The 21,274-nt window shown below is 49.9% G+C and overlaps 1 protein-coding gene across 1 annotated transcript in view; it reads right to left on the bottom strand.

Moving 5' to 3' along the window:
* Positions 1–644: 644 nt before the first annotated feature.
* LOC147692349 (solute carrier family 22 member 6-A-like) overlaps positions 645–21,274 on the bottom strand; it is a 1,393,226-nt gene continuing 1,372,596 nt past the window's right edge. The window contains exon 10 of the mRNA XM_086938578.1: positions 645–968. Coding sequence (XP_086794704.1) covers positions 902–968 — 67 coding nt within the window. The 3' untranslated portion in view covers positions 645–901. The remainder of the gene's footprint in view (positions 969–21,274) is intronic.

Below are 21,274 nucleotides of genomic sequence, written 5' to 3' on the forward strand. Positions count from 1 at the left end.
ATGTAAGCTATGTCGGATAGCGTGTATGGGGGACTCCAGCAGGGCCCCCTTGTGCCGACGCCCAACGGTTGGGGCCAAGGTGGGACCTTTTGGACCCCCTGTTGATCCATGCACCTTGAGGTGCCTGCCACAGGGTGCAGGGATGAACAACATCTTCCATTTGTCAATGGGATCTTGTGTTACAGCCAGTTTACAACCGTAACACGAGCTCCCATTGAGAAATGGGAGTATGCGACCCAACAGTTTTCCGTCGCTTTATAATAAGATGGTCAGTACCGCCAACTGGAGGTTGGTCAGTCCCAGGATCGAGACGGTGTCGGGCGGACTTTGTTCTTTAAAATTAGAGATCCTCTGCAATTGACAGTTTTGGTGGCCACCATTTCTCAAGTCAGCTGTAGTAATAGTCATGTGAACTTTTAAGCACTTCTCTTTGCCTAGAAGTCTCTTTGCAAGCCCATTTTTTTATATGTAAATGTATGCCCAGAAACATCACTTTGCAGCAAAGCACAAATCAAGACCCTCAACAGCATAGCATGGACAAGTGTTGAGAACATGTACATGTGAGATAGGGAAGTTGCAATTTAAAAAAAAAAAAATTAAACAGCCATGCATCATATTCATAAAGACAACACATGATTCAATGTGCTACTTCTAACACTGCCATCTGTGACATATTTAATCCATGAAGTCCACCAATACACAAACATCACATTAATTTTCATGAGCGTTGCAATCTAAGACATCTTTGCTCCAGTGATCACCAATTTTGAGAACCGAGTCCTGGGAGCTCTCCACTGCCCAGCTGCAAGCCCGGTCAGTGGTGAATACAACTGTTGACACACTCAGTTTTGTAAGAAATTCTTTATATGGTCTTTGATTGGCTGACTGGTAGATGTGGTATTCAGAACTTGGTCTTCTTCAGATTTCTGTCATTTCCATTTTTGCTTGGAATCAGCTTTGTTCTTGGCCTAAAGGAAAACATTTAGAAGAGAACTGAGGTACAGGTGTGATCAAGACAAGCCTCGAAATAGTTACTTTTTGATTTCTTCAGTGTTTCTTGTTTCATTGATTATTTTCTAAAAATATCCTTTACTCACTGGTGAGAAGACCCCTAACTTAAAATGCGGTAGTCCTGTCCTGCTGTGCAGTCATCCTCCAAAAACAGAGCAAGGGCTTAAAGAGGTATGATTAGAAAATTAAAACCTGTTCAGTGATATCAACTGATAATTGCACAACTGAATCTCTCGCTATAAAACTCCTTCAAGTGTTTTAAACAATATGTATAGAAATGCAGTATTCAAAGATACTCAAAGATTTGGTGCTTAGTGCTTAAATGTGGTGACAGTAAGTGCAGTGCAGCAACATGAATATACAAAAGAGGGAGATAATTCTCTCAGACATAATTCAACAAGCATTTGCAATGCAATAGGTCTCGCATTAGGAAAGTTTGAGCTATTGGTATTGTAAATGACAATTTTTTTATTTTTGTTTTGTTTTTGAAAATAGCGAAATTAATAGCTTTGTCATTTACAATGCCAATAGTTATAACTTTCGCAAATGTGACACCTACAGCATTTGTAATGCAATATGTGTTGTATTTACGTGACTTACATGTATTGATATTACAAATAACAGTGGCTTTTAATTTTTTTTCAATAATTAATACTTAAATAAAAGTTATTGTAATTTATAATGGCAATAGCTTAAAGTTTTGTAAATAACTTTTGTGAAGATTATCAGCCCGATTCATCATCGGCATGTTTTGCGAGTCTGTAATAGGAATCGCTATTACAGACTTGCAAAACGGGATTCATGTAGGAATCGCAAAATAAATTGCGATTCCTACACATTCCTTATTTGCGATTAGCAAATTGCTAATCGCAAATAAGGAATAACTCCCCATTCATTCCTATGGGCCTAAAGGCCCAAGGCCCATAGGAATGAATGGGGAGTTATTCCTTATTTGCGATTAGCAATTTGCTAATCGCAAATAAGGATGCGATTTCAAGGGTGCTAGGGGTGTCCACTGGACACCCTGTAGCACCCCTGAAATGTAAATTAGACTTATATTGCGCACACACATGTCCAAAGGACATGTGTGTGTGTAACATACAACTGAGAAAAATGCACAAAAGGGCATTTTTCTCTGTTTTTGCAATTTATCACGAAGTCTGACTTCGCGGTAAATTGCGTCAAAAAATAGCGAATTCGCAATTTTTTATTGGGTCATGAATAGCATTTAAGGAATCTCAAATTGAGATTCCTTAAATGCGATCGCAATTTGAAAAATCGCATTTTTTTGCGATTTCTCAAATTGCGAGTACATGTCCCAATGATGAATTTCAAATGCCATTTTTGCGGGCGCAAACGGCCGAATTCTGCGATTCGCACCGTTTGCGCCCGCAAAAATGCTTCATGAATCTAGCTGTATGTTCAGTGTAGTTTATTGTGACGAAAATCTAAGAACAGAAGTGAAATATTAACATCTTTTTATTACATTTGTAATAAAGCTTGAAACATTGAGAGAACATATTTGAACCAGGTGTTGTTGAATGGTTGCACAGATTGATGCTGTGGTGGCGCTGAGTGATGTTGTGATGGCAAACGAGTGATGCTGTGGCGTTCAGTGATGCTGTGGTAGCGCATAGTGATGTTGTGGTGCCCCTGAATGATGCTGTGGTGGTGCGGAGTGATGCTGTATGCTATGCTATGTGTTGTTTTGCTATCCTGTGTTTTGTTATGCTATGCTATGTTTTGCTATGCTATGCTTGGTGATCCTCTGCTATGTTTTGTTATGCTATGCTATGTTTTGTTGTGTTTTATTATGCTATGCTTTGTTTTGTTATGCTATGTTTTGTTTTGTTATGCTATGTTTTGTTTTGCTATCCTATGCTTTTTTTGTTATGCTATGCTATGCTATGCTGTGTTTTGTTATGCTATGCTATGTTTTGTTATGCTATGCTGGTGAGGGTGTGTGAGGGTGAGGGAGGGTGAGGGGGTGTGAGGATGAGGGGGTGAGAGTGTGTGGGGGTGTGAGGGTGTGTGTGGGTGAGGGGGTGTGAGGGTGAGGGGGAGTGAGGGTGAAGGGGTGTGTGAGGGTGAGTGGTGTGAGGGTGTGGGGGTGTGAGGGGGTGTGAGGGGTGGGGGTGGGGTTGTGAGGGTGAGGGTGTTGGGTTGTGAGGGTGTGGGTGTGAGGGAGGGTGAGGGTGACGGGGGTGGGGGTGACAGGGGTGTGAGGGTGAGGGGGTGTGAGGGTGTGTAAGGGTGAGGGTGTGTGTGGGTGAGGGAGTGTGTGGGTGAGGGGGTGTGTGAGGGTGTGAGGGGGGGTGAGGGTGAGGGGGTGTGAGGGTTTGTAAGGGTGAAGGTGTGTGTGGGTGAGGGTGTGTGTGAGGGGGTGGGTGAGGGTGTGAGGGGGTGGGTGAGGGTATGAGGGGGGTGAGGGGGTGTGAGGGGGGTGTGAGGGTGTGTAAGGGTGAGGGTGTGTGTGGATGAGGGAGTGTGTGAGGGGTGTGTGAGGGGGGGTGAGGGTGTGTGAGGGTGAGGGGGTGTGAGGGTGAGAGGGTGTGTGAGGGTGAGAGGGTGAGTGAGGGTGAGGGTGTGTGAGGGGGGTGTGAGGGTGAGGGGGTGTGAGGGTGAGGGGTTGTAGGGGTGTGAGGGTGTGTGGGGTTAGGGTGAGGGGTATGAGGGTGGGTGAGAGGGTGTTTGAGGGTGTGTGAGGGTGAGAGGGTGGGTGAGGGTGAGAGGGTGAGTGAAGGTGGGTGAGAGGGTGAGTGAGGCTGACCAAGCTACGCCCATGTCCATCATGAAACAATAGACTTGGCTATTGTTGGACATGGCCTCGTGGCGTGGCCCCACTCCTCCCGCATGGCGGGTCCCGGACTACCTCAACCCCTGTTCCCCGGGCAAGAGTTGCACCTTCCACGAGTGCCGCCCCTCCGGGCCGCCCCAGTTCTTCCCCGACGGAACTCAACCTCATCTCCTCAACCCTCTCGGCTGGTCCGGACCCCTTTCCCGGACCCTCGTCTCCGGCCCAGCCGCCATCTTGGACCCTCCACGACCAGGCCTCGTGGCCTCAGCCCGACCCCAGCCTCAGGCCCAGCAAAGCCCCGAAATCGAGGCACCACGATCCGACCAGGGGGTAAAGAGACCACTTGACGAGTCAATGGGGGAAAGAGTTTCGATGGTCCCCCATCCGCCTGGTTTCGATCGCCCCCAGCCTCACTGGGTGCTGGCTCCACCCCCCTGCTGGGTGTCTGGACTCGCACATCCCGGACCCTCCGACCTCCAAGTGCGAGGGTCCGGACATCAAAGGGCACCAGACCTATAACTGGGGCAGCTCCAGAGCAGGAAGGCAGTTGTATCCTGGAGTCGAGAGACACCGAGACAAACTCATCTTTGTGAACCATCCTTGGAGTCCTGCTGGCGCTGCCGCGGCTCATCTTCGTGAACCATCCTTGGAGTCCTGCTGGCGCTGCCGTGCCTCATCTTCGTGAAACATCCTTGGAGTCCTGCTGGCGCTGCCGCGGCTCATCTTCATGATCCATCCTTGGAGTCCTGCTGGCGCTGCCGCGGCTCATCTACGTGAACCATCCTTGGAGTCCTGCTGGCGCTGCCGCGGCCCATACCAGAGAACCCTCCAGCTCGAGGATTGAGAGCTGTGCGCCAGGCATCCCTGTACCAGACCGGTACCAAGACTGTCCCGCTACCCCATTCCCACAGAGACTAAGTTTAGTGGGATCCCAGCATCCCGTTCCTTCTGTATTGTTGCAATAACCTGCCAAAGAATACCGATAAAAGTGTTAAGAACCTATCTTTGTGTGGCGTCCATCTGTGGGGGGGTGGGTGCTCGCCCGTACGATCTGAGGAGAAGGCCCTCGCCAGGAGGCTTCTCCCCCTTGCTCGGCCGACCCTCAGGTTTCCCGTCTAACATTGGTGGCCAGCGGCGCGATTGGAGCCGACGCAAATCGTACGGAGAGTAACTCGCCCCACTACAAACGAAAAACACACAGCGACCATGACGACGAAAGAAACCGGAACAACCGCGAAATTCCAGATGGAACGGCTGGAAGAGTACAGTCACAAGGAATTGAAGCAATTCTACATAGACTTGGGTATCGCTACCACAGGACTAAGCACCAAAGACGACCTCAAGCAGGCCCTGCAGACTTGGGTGGAGGCGGGAGCGTCGCCTCCCCAAAACAAAAACATTACAATCACTGAGAACCTTGCAACCCCCGAGGAAGAGAGGAACACGGGCCTCTCTCACGAGGATGCCCGAGAACGAGAGAGGAGCCTTCTCCACGAGTTGGAACTGGCTAGACTCCGCCTAGATGGGGAACTGAAACTAGCGGAATAGAAGATAGCCCTTGAACACCTACGATTACAGGGAGAACGGGAAGAGAAAAAAAAGCCAGAGGGAGCTGGAGGAGAAAAAGCTCGCGTACGAACACGAGCGCGGTTTGAAGGAACTAGAAATTAGGAAACAAAACAGGGACATCGGCGTCTCCGAGAACCAGAGCTCCACTCCCTCTACGGACACCAAGGTCCACATCCCCAAAGATGTCGTCCGAGAGTACTACAAGAACAACGACATCCAGCAATGGTTTAAGGCCTACGAGGTAGCCATGACCTCCCACCGGGTTCCGCGAAAAGACTGGGGGGCCGGGCTGTGGGGGAGATTCGTCAATGAAGGGAGAGATGCCCTGCTACAGCTCCCCGACGCGGAGATGACCTCCTACGGGCATATGAAAGCCGCCCTCCTCACTCGCTATGGGCTCACCCCCGAGATGTACCGGCAGCGATTCCGAGGCTGTAAAAGGATCCCCGGTACCACCTGGGTAGAATATGTGAACTTTTTTAGCAGGGCTCTAGAAGGGTGGATCAAGGGCAGCCAGGTCACCACCTACGAACAATTGTTCGATCTCACCTTTCCAATAACTGTTTCGTCGAACTAAGGCAGCATCTCCTCGACAGTAAATTGACCGAGCGGATCGATGGGAGAGCACCCGGGTCCCCCGGAACTGGGCGGGAGATCAAGGCCGAGCCTCCCAGGGGTCCCACCGTCCGCGAGGAGGAGGAGGAGGCCAGGGCCGGGGTCGGGACACCACCACGGTGCCTCTCACCAGCACTCCCCCATCCCTGGCCGGGAGAGGAACCCCCCAGCACAGCCGGGATCCCACTCCAACGTTATCTGCCACAAATGCCAGCGACCCGGTCATTACTCCAATGACCCCAACTGTCCGAGAAACCAACCATCCAACCCCACGGGTCCGCTAAACCGCCAGATCACCGCCGTCTCCCTAGGGGAGGAACAAGGCGAAGAAGAAGTCAAAGACTATGAACAGTACCAGCCCGAGTGGGAACCCGCAGCCATGTCCCTGGTATGTCTGGGCGAAAGAGACATGGTCCCACGGGCCCCCATCCCGGCCAATACGCAGAAGTACAGCCAGTGGGTCACCATTAATGGACACCGGGCCAAAGCCCTCCGCGACACGGGAGCCAGCGTAACGGCCGTCCGTAGCCATCTGGCGACCCCGGATCAAATCCTGCCCAATGTGCTATGCCCAGTACGGTCTGCGGATAACTCCGAAAGCCTGTGCCAGATGGCCCGCGTCCCCTTTAAATGGGGGGGAGTGTCGGGCATGCTGAAAGTGACCGTCCGAGACGATGCCCCCGTAGACTGCCTCCTGGGGAACGACCTCGAGAGCTCCCCCTGGACTGCCGTTGAGCGAAGGGAGCACCTGGGGATGCTTGGCCTCCCTGAATGGGTCTGTGCGACGACCCGATCCATGGCCGCCCGCGCCATCCCCTCCACTGAAGAACCCGAGTGGCCCGAGCCTCCACCGCCCGTCGTCACGGAAGACACCACCCCCGAACCCGGTCCACCGGGGCCCAACGACGAAGAACCTGACCCACTCTGCGACCTCCCGGAGCTGGCCCAGTGGCGCCAAGAAGGTGGCCCCACTCAAGAACAGTTCCGCCAAGAACAAAAAACGTGCCCCTCCCTCAAGGGGATCCGACAGCAAGCCGCAGCCCAGAGCGCAGGGGATGCCTCAGGGGCTCACTGGGTCTATTGGGACAATGAGCTTCTCTACAGCGAACAGAAGATTGCCGAGCTAGGGGCCAGCTGGGTGCTGGTAGTCCCCCTCCGATTCAGAGACTTCCTCCTGAACCTGGCTCATGATGTACCTCTCGCCGGGCACCTGGGGCAGGACAAAACTTACAGCCGCCTGTTGACCCATTTCTGCTGGCCCAAGATGAGGAACGATGTGATCAACCACTGCCGAGCCTGCCCCACCTGCCAGGCCAGCGGGAAGAGCGGCAGAAAAATAGAAGTCCCCCTGCAACCCTTCCCGGTCGTCAACACTCCCTTTGAGCGGGTAGGGATTGACATTGTGGGGCTCCTGGATGCCCGGACATCGCAAGGTCACCGGTTCATACTCGTCCTGGTGGACCATGCCACCCGCTATCCCGAGGCCATACCTCTCCGGACCGTGACAGCGCCCGTGGTGGGCCGAGCCCTGCTGGGGATCTTCTCACGGGTGGGCTTCCCCCGAGAAGTCGTCAGTGATCGGGGCACGAACTTCATCTCCCGATACATGAAGTCCCTCTGGCAACAGTGCGGGGTCACATACAAGTTCATGACCCCCTACCACTCGCAAGGGAACGGACTGGTAGAACGCTTCAATCGCACCCTCAAGGGTATGATCATGGGCCTGGAGGAGCCCTTACGACGCCAATGGGACGTGTTGCTGCCCTGCCTCCTATTTGCCTACCGGGAGGTCCCACAGAAGTCCCTGGGATTCAGCCCCTTCGAACTATTGTATGGGCACCCCGTCCGGGATCCCCTAAGTCTGGTCAAAGAAGGATGGGAGGTGGCCACCCAGAATGCTCCTCCTGATGTGTACCGGTACCTCCTGACCCTCCGGAACCAGACGCGGCGGTTCAGGGAACTTGCCAAGGCCAACCTCGAAGCCAGCCAAGAAGACATGAAACGGTGGTATGATCAAAACACCTCGCCCATTGAGTTCGAGCCGGGACAACAGGTCTGGGTCATGCCCCCGGTCGAACCATGCGCCCTCCAGGACAAATAGACGGGGCCCTTCAAAGTGGTGGAGCGCAAGGGCCCTGTCACCTACCTGGTGGACATGGAGTCCCCCAGGAACCCCCTCCGGGTCCTCCATGCCAACCGACTTAAGCCTCACTTTGTTCGCTCAGAACTTAGCCTCCTGATGGCTACCGACAGTGGGGCTGAAGAGGACTCCGAGCCCCTACCCGACCTCCTGAAGACCTTCGAAAAAGACGACTCCGTGGAAGGAGTCAACCTCTCTTCCACCCTGACCCCAGCACAACGCCAAGGCTGCCAAGACTTATTACAGCAAATTGCCGATCTATTCTCTCTCACCCCCGGGGTCACCCCATGGTGCCTCCACGATGTCGACACCGGGGATAGCTCACCTATCCGGCACCGGGCCTACCGAGTTCCCGATCGGGTGCGTGCCTGCATCCAGTCGGAAGTGTCCAAGATGCTGGCTCTAGGAGTGATCGAGCCCTCCGACAGCCCATGGGCCAGCCCGGTCGTGCTGGTCCCCAAGGCCGCCGCCCCTGGTGTCGCCCCCGAACTCAGATTTTGTGTGGACTACCGGGGCTTGAACGCCGTCACCCGAACAGACGCTCACCCCATCCCTCGGGCTGATGAGCTGATCGACCGCCTGGGGGCCGCCCGCTATCTGAGCACCTTCGACCTAACTGCAGGCTACTGGCAGAGCGGCCTCACCCCGGGCGCCCAGGAGCGATCCGCCTTCTCCACCCCTGTTGGCCACTACCACTTCAAGGTGATGCCCTTCGGGATGAAAAACGCCCCCGCCACGTTCCAGAGACTAGTGAATAAGGTGCTGGCGGGGCTCGAGGAGTTCAGCGCTGCCTACCTAGATGATATTGCGGTGTACAGTCTCCACTGGGCCGAACACCTCCAACACCTCCATGAGGTCTTGGCCGCCCTCCGACGGGCAGGACTAACAATAAAAGCCAGCAAGTGCCAAATCGGCCAAGGGTCCGTGACCTACCTGGGGCACCAGGTGGGAAGTGGCCAGGTGGCCCCCCTCCAACCCAAGATCGCCGCCATCCGGGCCTGGGAACCCCCGGTCACCCAAACAGAGGTCCGAGCCTTCCTGGGGCTCACAGGATATTACCGGCGCTTTGTGAAAGACTACGGCAGCATTGTGGGCCCCCTTACAGAGCTCACGTCAAAGAAACATCCACCGAAGGTCTACTGGACACCTGAGTGTCAGGCCGCCTTTGAGACCCTCAAGACAGCAATATGCACCGCACCCGTGCTCCAAGCCCCCGACTACAGCCGGGAATTCATAGTACAGACCGATGCCTCCGATCACGGCGTCAGAGCAGTTCTCTCCCAAATCAATGCAGAGGGGATTGACCAGCCAGTCGCCTTCAGTAGCCGACGTCTGCTGGCCTGAGAACAGCGCTGGAGCACCATTGAGCGGGAGGCCTTCGCCGTGATGTGGGCCCTCAAGAAGCACCGACCCTACCTCTTCGGCACCCACTTCCGGGTACAAACTGACCACCGACCTCTGCAATGGCTGATGCAGATGCGAGGGGAGAATACGAAGCTGTTGCGTTGGTCCATCTCCCTGCAAGGGATGGACTTCACTGTGGAGCATCGCCCCGGCAACGACCACGCCAATGCAGACGGCCTGTCCCGCTTCTTCCGCCTCGGCGAGGAGAATACCCAAGAAGATGGGTGACTCTCCCTGCCTTCAGCTGGGGGGGACGCGTGTTGGACATGGCCTCGTGGCGTGGCCCCACTCCTCCCGCATGGCGGGTCCCGGACTACCTCGACCACTGTTCCCCGGCCAAGAGCAGCACCTTCCACCTTCCACGAGTGCCGCCCCTCCGGGCCGCCCCAGCTCTTCCCCGACGGAACTCGACCTCATCTACTCAACCCTCTCGTCTGGTCCGGACCTCTTTCCCAGACCCTCGTCTCCGGCCCAGCCTCCATCTTGGACCCTCCACGACCAGGCCTCGTGGCCTCGACCCGACCCCAGCCTCAGGCCCAGCAAAGCCCCGACATCGAGGCACCACGATCCGACCAGGGGGTAAAGAGACCACTTGACGAGTCAATGGGGGAAGGAGTTTCGATGGTCCCCCATTTGCCTGGTTTCGATCGCCCCCAGCCTCCCTGGGCGCTGGCTCCACCCCCCTGCTGGGTGTCTGGACTCGCACATCCCGGACCCTCCGACCTCCAAGTGCGAGGGTCCGGACATCAAAGGGCACCAGACCCATAACTGGGGCAGCTCCAGAGCAGGAAGGCAGTTGTATCCTGGAGTCGAGAGACACCGAGACAAACTCATCTTCTTGCAACCCTTCTTGGAGTCCTGCTGGTGCTGCCGCGGCTCATCTTCGTGAACCATCCTTGGAGTCCTGCTGGCGCTGCCGCGGCTCATCTTCGTGAACCATCCTTGGAGTCCTGCTGGCGCTGCCGCGGCTCATCTACGTGAAACATCCTTGGAGTCCTGCTGGCGCTGCCGTGGCTCATCTTCGTGAACCATCCTTGGAGTCCTGCTGGTGCTGCCGCGGCTCATCTACGTGAACCATCCTTGGAGTCCTGCTGGCGCTGCCGCGGCCCATACCAGAGAACCCTCCAGCTCGAGGATTGAGAGCTGTGCGCCAGGCATCTCTGTACCAGACCGGTACCAAGACTGTCCCGCTACCCCTTTCCCACAGAGACTAAGTTTAGAGGGATATTGCATTTATATAGTGCCTACTGTCCTGAGGGGGAGTAGAAGCACTTTAAGGAGAGTAGCACACTACAGGAATCCAAGGTTAGTATTTTTTGAATAGTGATTTTAGTGTGTCCTCAGAAGAAATCCTTAGTTACATTACCCAGTTTTGTGGCGGTATCACGTCAAGTTGGAAAGTATAGCTAGCGGGGATGGGAGATGTTCTCTCATTTAAATTATTGGTGGGGTGTAGATGGTTCTAACCTTAGGGTCTCAGCCCAATATGATGCCCCCTTAAACCGTACGGGTTTGAACACAACCAAAAACAATGACTCGTGGAAGTTTCAAAAACAGCGCTATAGGGGGGTACACATTCCAGTAAGCGCTTTACTAGTTCACTTAGCAAATATAGAGATGGAGAGAACATGGCTGGAGGTGTGAGGGGCACAGAGAAGGAGAGAGGGAGGAGGAATACACTGATGAGAGAGCGACAGGGAGAGATGCTAGGGATTGAGAGGGCCTGGTGGGGAGGAAGAGCAACAGACTGGGGGTGAAAAGGACGGATGCAAAGGGAGCAACAATAAAGAGTCAGTAGTATACAGATGGAGAAACCTAAGGGGAGAGACAGAGGCGAGGGACCAGGAATATAGACATGAGAGAAAGTTTGAGAGCTCTTACAGAGGAGGAAAAGAGACAAGGGCCCTGTGAAAGCACATCAAGAGGAACAAGAGACAGTAAAAAGGAGAACAGACACATTGACGGAAGGTAGAGAGAACAAGCTCTCGGCATTGCTGTGGCGGGGGGGTGGGCGGGGGAGCGGCAGCCTTTGAAGTCTGATGCTGAGGCTCAGACAAATGGTGGTGCGCGATGTGCACGTGGGGCGCGGCAGCCTTTGAAGTCTGATGCGTGGCACAGACAAATGGTGGTGTGACGTGGCTGGCGATGGCGTGCACGCGCATATATCACATGAACTGTACGTGATCCTCAAGTTTGGTAGAGTTTTTTAACCGCCTACTATAATCTCGCCTATCAATCCCTGCGGAATAGAAATAGTCGAGACCTAAAAAGGGAAGAGAGGAAAAGAGAGAAGACAATGAGAGAATGGAGGAAGGAAACAAACAAAGATAGGGGTGGTGAGAAGAGCAGAGCACACTAGTCCGACTTAATGTAAGCTGATGTGACATAGTAGCAGTCAGAGAAACAAGGACACCACATTAGCAGACGATGGGTGCTGATAAAGCTGGAATGTGCCCTATACTCACATCAAAAACTACCTGTTAACATATCAGGCTCTAAACACAAAGACTACATTAAAATAATTATAAAGTAAAAACAAAAACACCGGCACTGGAGGGAACTACCTTGTGTTTAGATGTGCTCTTTGTGAAAGAGCAAAATGCAGTCACTCATAATTAAGTTAACCACTAGTTTAAATTGGCTGACTGATTGACCTATGCTGTAGTGGGAAAAAGCAAAATGTGAAAGCTACATCAGACCAATAAATGAATGAATGGAGGTAGCTGAAAGCCCCTTTAAGTATATTAGACATATCATTTGAGTACACCAGACCCAATATGTAAAAGCAACTCCTGACAGAGGGCTGATAGAGGGATTGAAGCCCAGAAATGCAGATTTCAAGCTTTGTAGACACCCTTAGGCGGCTGAGTGCAAAATGTATTTCATTCTTTTATACGGTGTCAAGATAATCGGCTTGCTGAATTCTAGTGTATAAACTCATAAAAGTACTGATTGTTCACTGAAATAATTGTGATGTGCTTACCACATGCTTGAAGGTAACTATGGACATTGCCTTTTTATATTGTAACTTGTTTTTCCAAATAATTTCCATAAAAGTGATTATGAAGAAGCTGTACTCCCAACCTGCCAAACAGAGGTGCTGCTAGTTTTTGGAGATCTACAGAAATAGTGTCAAAATGGCGTTATCAACTGCCATGGACTCCACTGTTCTTAAGATCACATATGCCATCTGTAACAGTTTGATCTGTAACTAGTGCTTCATTTGAGACAGTGGTTGTGGGGGGGGCGTGCCACTCCTCGTGGGGACTGGCTTTATGTTTCCTTATGAAATTTTTGAGCCTAGCATAAGACTGATACAATACACAAGGGGGAAAGAAGGAGGAAGAGAAAGAGGGAAACCTGTGATAACTGGAGAAAGAAGGGACCTCCAGAAAGGGTAGGGAGTACCTGGAGGTGGATTAAAGCATTTTTTGTGTATATATAGATTTATTGCATTTACCACATAATCCATCGTCTGCTGCATAATCTTAAAATAAAACAAAATTGTTTTGTGCTCAAATGCTCCAACAGTTACTAAAAACACAGCGGCACGTGTTGCCATGCAGAACCCCTACATTAACTGTTTACTTTTTTGTTGCTTGTTACTATATTTGGATATTAAACTAGTACTAATGACGTGCAACCAAGACCCAGACAGTTTTAACGAGTGTAAAAATTACAAAATAATTGAGTAATACAATCACAAAATGTGGCGCATTATTCTGCACACTTTGCCTTTTCTTGCCACCTAATTTACTCAACCATGCTTGATAATTAGGCCCCCTCTTACAGCATAATTCCAGTGGCCATGGGTATGCACCATTCATGCCCCCTCCTAATTGTAATTCTGAGGGATCGCTAAAACACATTATGCGAGCTGGAAACGTTTTTCAAACTCACAAAATGGGATTAGTACATAGAACATAAAACATTTGCATTCACAAACATTGTGCTTTTGCAAATCGTAAGCTTTGGGAATGCAAAAGTGTGTTATTCATCAAGCCCCAAATTCAGAGTAGACAGTGCCAGTTATTTGGTGAAAAAGTTGTATTTTGCAAGCACGTTTCCTAATTATTTAATGTACTGTATATTCTGCGCATCTACAGCGACAGAGGTCCCCACACCTTATCCGACAACAGCTTTGATATTTTGAGTGGTGATGTCCCTGGGGGCAAACATTTCAGAGACACGCAGAGTGCGTGAAACGAGAGGTGTAATATTTGCCCCCCATCCGTGGATGGGGGGGATATTATAGTTAGCAAGCAAACAAAGGGCAGTCGCATGCACAACCTACGGTGAAATAAAGTGTTATATGGTGTGAGAAAAACAGTGCAGCAACACCAATAGGTGAGATCACAGAGTATGATAAGAATTTGTATTACCGGGAAGGAAAAGGAGCGCAGGCACACCCAAGAAAAGGGACAGCCAGACAGACAGCTAGGCATTAACGGCTGGTAAACGTCCGGTTGCATGAAGAGCCTGTGAAGGATAGATGCTAGCAGATGGGGCTAAAGAGCAGATTATCGTATTGTCACGCGTTGCCAGTACTGCATGTATCAGTAGGGAAAGCAGCAGCGCCAGAAGCAGCTGAGTTACAGGAGTCAGGGTTACTTGTGGGACAGCTATCTTTAGGAACATTAGAAATGGGGCAGGTATCCCCAGGAGAAGACTCAGTGGCACAGGTGTTGGCCCCAGAGCCGACAGGACAGGGAGACATGGTTTAAATTAGATTAAAAAAAACAGAACGGGTACTAGCAATGGAAAAGGTGGTGCTCGAGTCAGGTAAAGAGCAGGGCAGCCAGGGTGGGAAGGGGACTGGAGATAGGGACGTTGAGCGGATGCTACTAGCGCCCAGTGACGTTGTCACATGACGTAATAGTTGCACAGGGGTGTGGAAATCTGTAAAAATTCTACTTGGCCAAGGGACAAAATGTTACAGAAATCTACTTGCCCTCTGTCAATTCTGCTTGCCCTACCTACTCCATAAATCACTAAGATAGGTCTGCACAGAGAGCACCTGCACTGCAATCAGTGCAACATACCATGCAATATAGTTTTCAAATGCCAGTACAATTAAGTTGTGAATGGTGATGCACCCTTACATGCAAATGCTGTACTGGCTAGTTGGACAGCATGTGTGAAGATGTCATTGTGCACTGCACCCACTTATCAGCCAGTCTACCTTTTGACAGATTTTCATTCGTAGAAAAAAAGGCAGAGTGCAGACTGGTAATTGACTACATTTCTTGCTGTGTCTTTGGGGCAGACTGTGTCGGAATATGAACTTATTGGACCGAAGGATTTTCTCCTTCGTGAAGTCCAACTCATAGCTCTCCAGCATCTAAAATACGCAAGAGATGTTCTGATAAACATGTGTGGGTGGGAATATCTGCACTTCTTGGCCGAGCTTATCAACTCTTCATGGGGCAGCAAAATCACGTAGCAGAGGTACTGTGGTTCACTGAGACAGTATCCACAATTCTTGTCCGAGTTTCTATACTTTTAATGGGGACGTTACATCAATGTCCCCTTTTACGCTCCTGGGCTAGTGTAACAAGCAACGCACAGAAAGCTGGCAGTACCAGTACAACTTTCTCTTGCACAGTACAGGTGCAGTAATGGCAGCAGCAGCACAAGGTTCACTGACATGAAGAGATGCAACCCTTCGGTAGATGTGGAAGTTTCTCACTCAGAATAAAAGATATGTAGCATATGTAGGCTACCACTCACACACTCTCATACAGCAGCAACTCAAACTTCATTCCATTTTCACAGCAAAGGGAAGGAGAACCAAGTTGAAGAAACTGTCAATCTAGATGTGAAGGGATCAGGATCATTGAGATGAAGGGGTAGTGAGTAATTGGAAGGACTCGGCATTCCATGTCACACCTAGCAAGGACACCTGGGCTCAATCATAGTAGAGTTGGAAACCCTTTCTTAGCCTGATGGATAGTCAAAGGTTATCTGACAAATTATGTTTATTTATGCTGCAGCTACCAAGATGTCTAAATCAAATATTAGCTATTCAGCTGAACAAACGTCCGAAAGTGCCACTACTCATTTTCATGTTCTCTCTTAGTCATTGAGCTCTGTGACCATCACCTAACCTATTCTGCAGCCTCATGTCTAGTATTTTCCTGAAGGACCAGAAAAGGTTGTTGGAGGTAGGGAGCAGGAAGTACACCAAAGCCATAAGCAGAGCATGGAGTAGCACACTGAACAAATGCCAACATGTCACAAGCCCATCTCTCCCTGCTTCCTAGCCCTAGCCACATATGGTGTAAAGGTCTTCAAATACACAAGACCCCTCCATGTATAGTGCATTTGATACCTTAGCAATTAAGGAAAATCTACAACTCCTCTCAACATGAACCTCCCCACCACTTCAAATAAATACAATAGAAACACACACCTTGCACTGACAACGAATAAAGTAAACACCCCTATTAATAACAATAAAATATAGCAATCTATACATCACCTACTCTGATGGTTGCAGGCACAAAGACCCTCCAGTAGTCGCCCCCACTCTTCATTCCAGTTAAAATGTAAATACGAGACACAAATGTACACTACTGTTTCTTCACACATGTTTAGCTAGAAGCGGTTTAGGGGTGGGTTGCTAAAATATAGATCTGTAGCAATTATGGAACCAGTTAGATCTTAATAGCTGCCAGGCGCACTCTGAGAGTGAGCCTTTAGCCTCAATGCTACTGCAACCAGAACTCGTCTCACATTTCCGGGCGACCAGAGAAAGAAGACATTAGGAATGTTGGAGCACCATGCTTTAAGGACTTTTATTTAAGTCCTTACACCAATCTGGTCCCCTATTCATCAGAGACTTGTTCAAAAAATATGACCCTTCCAGGAATCTTCGCTCTATGCATAAACATCTTCTGACTGTCCCTACTTACAAAAGGAAGCGTCTTGGAGGTTGCTGCTTTGACCATCTTGCGGCCGCCTTCTGGAACTCCCTCCCTCTTCACCTTAAAACGTGTGGAAACATTCTCAGCTTCAGACACTCCCTCAAAACATGGCTCTTTTCCCAAGCGTTCTGTTGAGCTCCTCTATGCTTCCTCTGTTTGATGCGTTGTGTCCCTGTCTATAGCGCCATGAAGCCTCCGGGCGAACGAGCGCTCTACAAATACATTTCAATATCAATATCAATATCAATGCTACAGTACGGGTGAACTAAGCAATTACAGTTATGGTGGCAGTAGGTATGTGAACTCACTGAGCTATTTTTCTTGCTCGTGCACCCTGTATTGCCATTCCTGTAGGTGCTCTGTTCTGCATCTTGAAGGATAAGTGGGGTGTGCCAGGTACTTCAACCTACACTTAAGAGATGCATAGCACAAGATTTATGCAGCAAGTGCGCTCACAGGCTGTGCTATCTCACAGGTTTGTGGTGTTCTCCCTCACACCATAGAATGACTCTTTCCATCCCACCACAAGCCCAGCTCTTAATCTGCTACTACATTCTAATGTCGAAGGGATCCAGGGTCAGAGCACAGCATTTTTATTTTCAGTTGAGAGGAACTGGCAGATAGATCCTTGCACATGTGCGCATCAACTGCATATTTGTTTTAATTGGCGCAAAAGCATTGGGGTTGATGGGCCAGTACTCTGATGCAGCACTAAATAAATACAATGGCCCTGCCTCTGCACCTGCATTCCGGATACATGTCAGTTTCTGATAAAGTAGTTTATTGGAGGCAGGCAGTTTAAGTGAAACTGCAATGCATGGCCTGGCTGCTTCAACCTCAGTTTCAGAGAGACGGATGGGAAGTGTAGCCCCTGTGAAAACTGGCGTTTGTGCTGGCAGCACACCATGGAGCTTGTCGTTGATCCTTTATGATCATTCAGCGCTGTAGAGGATGCTCACGGGGCCAGATCTCTGAGCACAGGGACACACAGAGTGAAATAAGTGGCTGACAAGACAAAGACAGGAAATGAAAATCCCCCTCCTGCCCCACCCCTTCGTCAGCCTCTTACAAGTGAATGCTGGAAGTGCGTTGCTTTGAAGCGAGGTTTTCCCGCACCTTTATGTGCAACTTTCCTGGGTTATTGAGATTCCCTGTATTTTATGACCTTGGGAAATGCACGGGCATCCTTTTTTTTCCTGCGCAGTGCCCCTAAGCCCACCACCAGGCTGAGCTTAGCAATAGTCTTAAATTAATATCGGCTACTGCCCCGTTTCCCAAAAAAACCTGTTTAATCGTGGATTCCCTTATAGATGATTTGTGACCCTGACAAGACAAGTTGACCTCCCAGTGCCTCCTGAAAACCGAGCGCTTAGAAACAGGCCGAATGTGTCAATGTCGCGCTCTATAAATACCGGACATTTGGAGTCACAGTTCACAAAAAAACAAGTGACACACAAAGTGTCCCACACTGACGGGTTGCATACATAAGCCTACGGCAGAACAGACCCATGTAACACACCCAAGCAGGCTCACACTCTACAACCCCCATGCCTCAGCCGCGTGCAGCCTCACAATTAACCTCGTCACAATCCCAGGCCTCCCCTCTGGCCTCCGATTCTCACTGCTTCCCTCCGACAGTCCTCAGCCAGTCTGTGCCCTGCCATGTCTCTGGCACGCCTCTTTCTTGGTGTTCTCTACAAAACAGATTACTATAAATGACGGCGGGAGGACGCCCCCTGCAGCAGCTGGTACCTCGGGTCCCTCGGCCCACTGCACGGCCCGACAGGCACCTACGCCATTCCTCGGTGGTGGCAGGTAGAGAGGTGCAGCCATAGGCCAATGTTAACTCGCATATTTCGATGCTGAGCTGCTGACAGTGCTTGTATCCATGTTTTAAGGGGGCGGGCCGCGGGCATAGATTTTTCCTGTGCCTGATAATTTTATGGCGTTGCAGGGGGGTGGGGGAGCGCGGTCCGGTGCTCACGTGGATTAGAGGCCTCCAAAGGTTCTCTGACTTTCTATTACCCATTGCTGATTGTGAGCCTCACTGTGCCCACAGCTCCGATATTATTTACGTGATTTAATGTCTACTTGTCCGTCGGACAAACTAGACATTAAATCTTCTTGCCCATCATAAAAATCAACATGGTTCGGGCGTCGGGCGATATGATTCCCCCACCCCTGGTTGCAGCCTTTGTCCTCTACTGTGAGAAAAAAAGACGTGCGGGTGTACGATACCAAAAGCCACTTCTGAGTTGAAGTTGTATGTAAAACGGGCAAATAATAAAAGAAAAATGTAAGGCTTTATCTTTAAAAGTGGCTCCTCCTGCTGAAAACACAGGCTGGTAATTCATCACATTTCTTATCTGCACCCAGGAAGTGAAGAGTAGTAGCTTCCGCAAGACGGTAGCACCATGGGTTAGGCTACTTCAGACTAGGGAATTATTTTCCAAGTAGAACCGCTTTTAAACATGAGTCAGGTGTCCGCATCCAAGATGAAAACTTACCTGCAGTCCAACACTGAGGAACGCCACGCTTTAACTGTATGAGCAGGGCACAAGTCCTAAAACGAGTTTGGGTTATGAGATCGCGGCTTCGCCGTGAAATGGATCCAAAAACAAACAAGACGTTATATTGGACTCATCCCGGTTCCTCGCCGGCATCTCAAGCAGGCGCATCCTTTAGCCGCAGTGAAGATGCCTGCGAGAGGCTCATGTGGCGTCGCAAAAGTGAAAGCATGGGGGAGCGCGAGAACAGACGCTGCTGACGCCGCCGTACACGCTCACAGCTCATGCCAGCAGCAAACGCGCGCTCACGAGGCCAAATCCGAGACAGAAAATGCGCGCGTCCGACTCGTGTCCACATATTTAGTAAGCAAATAGGTATACTAAAGTATACAAGAGGTCCTTCGCTACGCTCGACCTAAAAAGGACATTGACCAATAATTGTTCCTGAACAATAAATAATCAATATATGAGCCAAAGACCCTTCCTCTGTGGACATTTTGAACCTCAACAGATTTATGTAATAATCATCAGGATATATATGACTTAAATAGTGCTCTGGGAAACATGTCTACCATATACTTCTGTGTTTGTCGGTGATGCTGCCCACCCTAACTATTTATATGGGTGGAATGACTGATAAATATTGCTAGTTACTGTTTAAATTACGGAGTATTCAATCACATGATGTAATGCATTAGAATGCTACGCAATTGTACGGTAACCATGTAACATCATCAAAAGTGCTTACATTAACAAAACGGATATATGACTACATACAAAAGATACATGAATTTAGAGTCTGAATATTAAAATGGATTAAATAACATGCCAGCCTGTCCCTCAAATGCAAAAATAGAAGAATTACTGGGCAGAGCATCCAAGCTGATAGATATGGTATGAAGCGGTGTAACCCCAGACAAAAAATAGTTGCTATCCAAAAGGGAGGAAAGAGGTCCTAAAATGCCCAGTGATGGGCTTGGGAAAGGTAATGGGAAGCACCAAGAGGAATCAAACAATGATGTAACAGTGAGTAATGCTACCGCAAGTACGTTTTGAAGAGACACAGTAGCGCTGAGATATGCACTGCATTAAATGGAAGCACCCGGGGCCAACAAACTCCGGCAGGTGAACAGGTAACCAAAATTGGGTATCAATAAATCTCATGGGCAACCACAACAGACATGCCGATTCTGGACCATTGTCTCATGGGGACCAATTCATGGAACACCAATGAACACTCCTCTTTGACAAGATGAGCCTCTCTGATGCTCCATTGGTTGCCCTTTCTGTGCAGTGGAATTATTAAAGGTAATTAACTATGATGATGCACAAAATATTGACCCTAATCTGCAGCAGAACGTCTATAGAGTACATTGAGGGTCCATCTCTGTTGTGGGACAGTGGCCACAATTGGTGAACCAATGGCTGACCCTATTCTGCAGGGGAACCCACCCTTGTGCACAAATGGGGGACTCATCCGTAGGAAACTCTTTTTTTATGGTGAGATATGGGAAAGGAACCCTTGGCAGGTGAGAGATTAATAAATAAAGCTTTTTAGAGAGCACCAAATTTTTCCAGATATCTTCTGGGATGGAGCAACCTCTGAATGTAAGAAAATAGACATCTTAAAGGTGGTACACCTTTTTAGTGGGTCAATAGGGTATTTAATAGTGCGTCCAGACTGCGTCCTCATCTATTCCTTTGGCAAAGTCACATAGGTCTCACACAACCCTTGCAGGACCTTTGAGATAGCAGTGGGGCTGCAGGAATCACACTCTCCTCACACGGCCAAGGCCTGGGCTAAAATGGATATGGGGCACCAGGGCAGTGACTGACTCAAGCCTCCCCAGCTCTCGTGCAAGATGGGGTGGAGGGTAGTCACCTTCCCCAGGTGTCAGGCAAGGACTAGGGCAAACGAACTTGGGAGCCGAGCCAAAATAACCTTCTCAGCTCTTGTGCAAGTCTGGGGGGCTGGTTGCAGCAGTCAAAATACCCTGCAGCAATTTTGGAAGTATTGTAATTTGTGACCTGCAAATTACACGACGGTCTCTACAAAGCATGTGCTCAATTAGTGAGCTTAAGCAACACGTCATACAAATCTGAGATCTACATGTTAGGCACACATCTCTGCAGGAGGCACGCTTATCGTTAAGATATTTAAGAATGTTTCAAACCTGTGATATTCAAGAATGTTTCATACATTGATTCCTCCAAAAAGCTTATTAAACACCTGAGCTATTGTACAAGTATAATACCATTAGAGGTGCTTGATACTTGTGCCTTAACCTCTAATTAAATCATAAGA

Source organism: Lissotriton vulgaris, chromosome 9 (assembly GCF_964263255.1).
Source record: "Lissotriton vulgaris chromosome 9, aLisVul1.2, whole genome shotgun sequence".
Classification (NCBI taxonomy): domain Eukaryota; kingdom Metazoa; phylum Chordata; class Amphibia; order Caudata; family Salamandridae; genus Lissotriton; species Lissotriton vulgaris.